Genomic DNA, 2,522 nt, shown 5'->3' with positions numbered 1-2,522 from the left:
ATTTTCTTGCAGGTTAATGACAGCTGAGTGAATCTATAATCTATCTGTTTTTGCGTCCTCAGTATCAGGCTGTTCAAGTAACCTGTAAAGATTAGTTTACAGAAAATAATGTCGAGCAGCTTTACAAATATAAAAGATAACATAAGTCTTTTTTCCTTTAAAATAATATTTTTTTTTTATTTGGTATTATTAGTGTTCCTGTTTCACATTCACTCTTTATTCAGACGGTTTCCCGCTGATATTCAGTACGTCTGTCCACTTTAATTCACCCATTAGTTCATTACAATAACTGAGAAAATGACTGTTTTGGTTTTTTACATTTCCAGTCAGGCATTTTCAGACAGCTACGAGCTGTGAAGCGGCGGGGTCCTTCCGGGTCCTTCCTGCCCTGAGCCGCTCCGCCAGCAGCCTGACGTCAACCGAGCACCGGACGCAAAACAACTACTTCACCCGAAACCCTCCGTTAACCGACCGGGTCCCGGGAGCTATGATGGGCGGGAAGACGAGCGCGATGGCCGCGGGGGTGTGCGGGGCTCTGTTCGTCGGTTACTGCATCTATTTCGACAGGAAACGACGGAGTGACCCCGACTTCAAGAACAGGCTGCGGGAACGTGAGTGGTGACCTCCTCCTCTTCCTCCTCCTCTCCCTCCTCCTCCTGTTCCTACTCCTCCTCCTCCTCCTGTTCCTCCTCCTCCTCCTGTTCTCCCTCCTCCTCCTGTTCCTCCTCCTCCTCCTGTTCTCCCTCCTCCTCCTCCTGTTCCTCCTCCTGTTCCTCCTCCTCCTCCTGTTCTCCCTCCTCCTCCTGTTCCTCCTCCTGTTCTCCCTCCTCCTCCTCTTCCTCCTCCTCCTCCTCCTTTTCTTCATCGGGTCCGGTCCGGTCTCACCAGTAAATGTGTTAGCGCGGTGAGGAAAGGCAGCGCCACCGTGTCCGGACCGGTTTGTCCGGACCGGTTTGTCGGACCGGTTTGGTTTGTCCGGACCGGTTTGTCCGGACCGGTTTGTCGGACCGGTTTGTCGGACTGGTTTGGTTTGTCCGGACCGGTTTGTCCGGACCGGTTTGTCCGACCGGTTTGTCGGACTGGTTTGGTTTGTCCGGACCGGTTTGTCGGACCGGTTTGTCCGGACCGGTTTGTCGGACTGGTTTGGTTTGTCGGACCGGTTTGTCGGACCGGTTTGGTTTGTCGGACCGGTTTGTCGGACTGGTTTGGTTTGTCAGACCGGTTTGGTTTGTCAGACCGGTTTGTCGGACCGGTTTGTCGGACCGGTTTGGTTTGTCCGGACCGGTTTGTTGGACCGGTTTGGTTTGTCAGACCGGTTTGGTTTGTCGGACCGGTTTGTCGGACCGGTTTGAGCTCTCAGGCCGGAGTCCATTCAGATATCAGGTGTTTTAACGTGTTCTCGGAGGACTCGTTCAGAACTGAGCAGAGCGGAGATGAGACTTCACGCACGGCCGGCGGGCGGGTCGGCGTACATCGGTACATCTGCCAGTAAAGAGCAATTTTTTTCTCTGAAGAAATCTGTCTGGCTCTTAATTTACTGAAGTAGTTCGGTTCGGTCCGGTTCGGTTCGGATGTTGTGTGACGGGACCGGATGTGAACAGTGAATGCAGCCACACATCTGCTTAACATCTGGGTGTTAGGACGCTCAGTGATCCTGTCGGTTGGTCCTCAGGAGGAAGAGAGCTGCCACCTGAGACGAAGACACGCTCCAAACATTGTCCCAACAGGGACATGTTGTTGTCTCCTGTTAAATTGACCACATTTATCATTGAGTTTGGTGCAAGTTGTATTTTTGTAAATGTCTTTACTTTTCCACTGAAATATGAAATAAATCACGACTTGTGAAAAGTCCTTTCAGCTCCTTCTATGTCAAATGCAAAGACACACAGTCACAGTGTCGCCAGCACAGTTGGGGTTAAAAGGCTCTTGCTCAGGGGCACTTCAGCAGGCAGGGAATGCAGCCTGAAGCCTCCACTGGGTCGCTCTGGGTCGCTCTGGGTCACTCTGGGTCACTGGGTCACTCTGGGTCACTCTGGGTCACTCTGGGTCACTGGGTCACTCTGGGTCACTGGGTCACACTGGGTCACTCTGGGTCACTGGGTCACTCTGGGTCACTGGGTCACCCTGGGTCACTGGGTCACTCTGGGTCACTCTGGGTTACTCTGGGTCACTGGGTCACCCTGGGTCACTGGGTCACTCTGGGTCACTGGGTCACTCTGGGTCACACTGGGTCACTCTGGGTCACTCTGGGTCACTGGGTCACTCTGGGTCACCCTGGGTCACTCTGGGTCACTGGGTCACTCTGGGTCACTGGGTCACTCTGGGTCACTCTGGGTCACTGGGTCACTCTGGGTCACTGGGTCACCCTGGGTCACTGGGTCACTCTGGGTCACCCTGGGTCACTCTGGGTCATTGGGTCACTCTGGGTCACTCTGGGTCACCCTGGGTCACTCTGGGTCACACTGGGTCACCCTGGGTCACTGGGTCACTCTGGGTCACCCTGGGTCACTGGGTCACTCTGG

At 53.8% G+C, this 2,522-nt stretch overlaps 1 protein-coding gene across 1 annotated transcript in view; it reads left to right on the top strand.

Annotated features, from left to right (window-relative positions):
* The first annotated feature begins 377 nt into the window (after positions 1–377).
* tomm20b (translocase of outer mitochondrial membrane 20b) overlaps positions 378–2,522 on the top strand; it is a 12,331-nt gene continuing 10,186 nt past the window's right edge. The window contains exon 1 of the mRNA XM_069167735.1: positions 378–611. Coding sequence (XP_069023836.1) covers positions 488–611 — 124 coding nt within the window. The 5' untranslated portion in view covers positions 378–487. The remainder of the gene's footprint in view (positions 612–2,522) is intronic.

Source organism: Embiotoca jacksoni, unplaced genomic scaffold, assembly GCF_022577435.1.
Source record: "Embiotoca jacksoni isolate LCO1_2020_lvr unplaced genomic scaffold, fEmbJac1.0.p SCAF_4, whole genome shotgun sequence".
Taxonomy (NCBI): Eukaryota; Metazoa; Chordata; class Actinopteri; family Embiotocidae; genus Embiotoca; species Embiotoca jacksoni.
The sequence above is the reverse complement of the archived record's forward strand: the minus strand, read 5'-3'. Positions and strand labels throughout refer to the sequence as shown.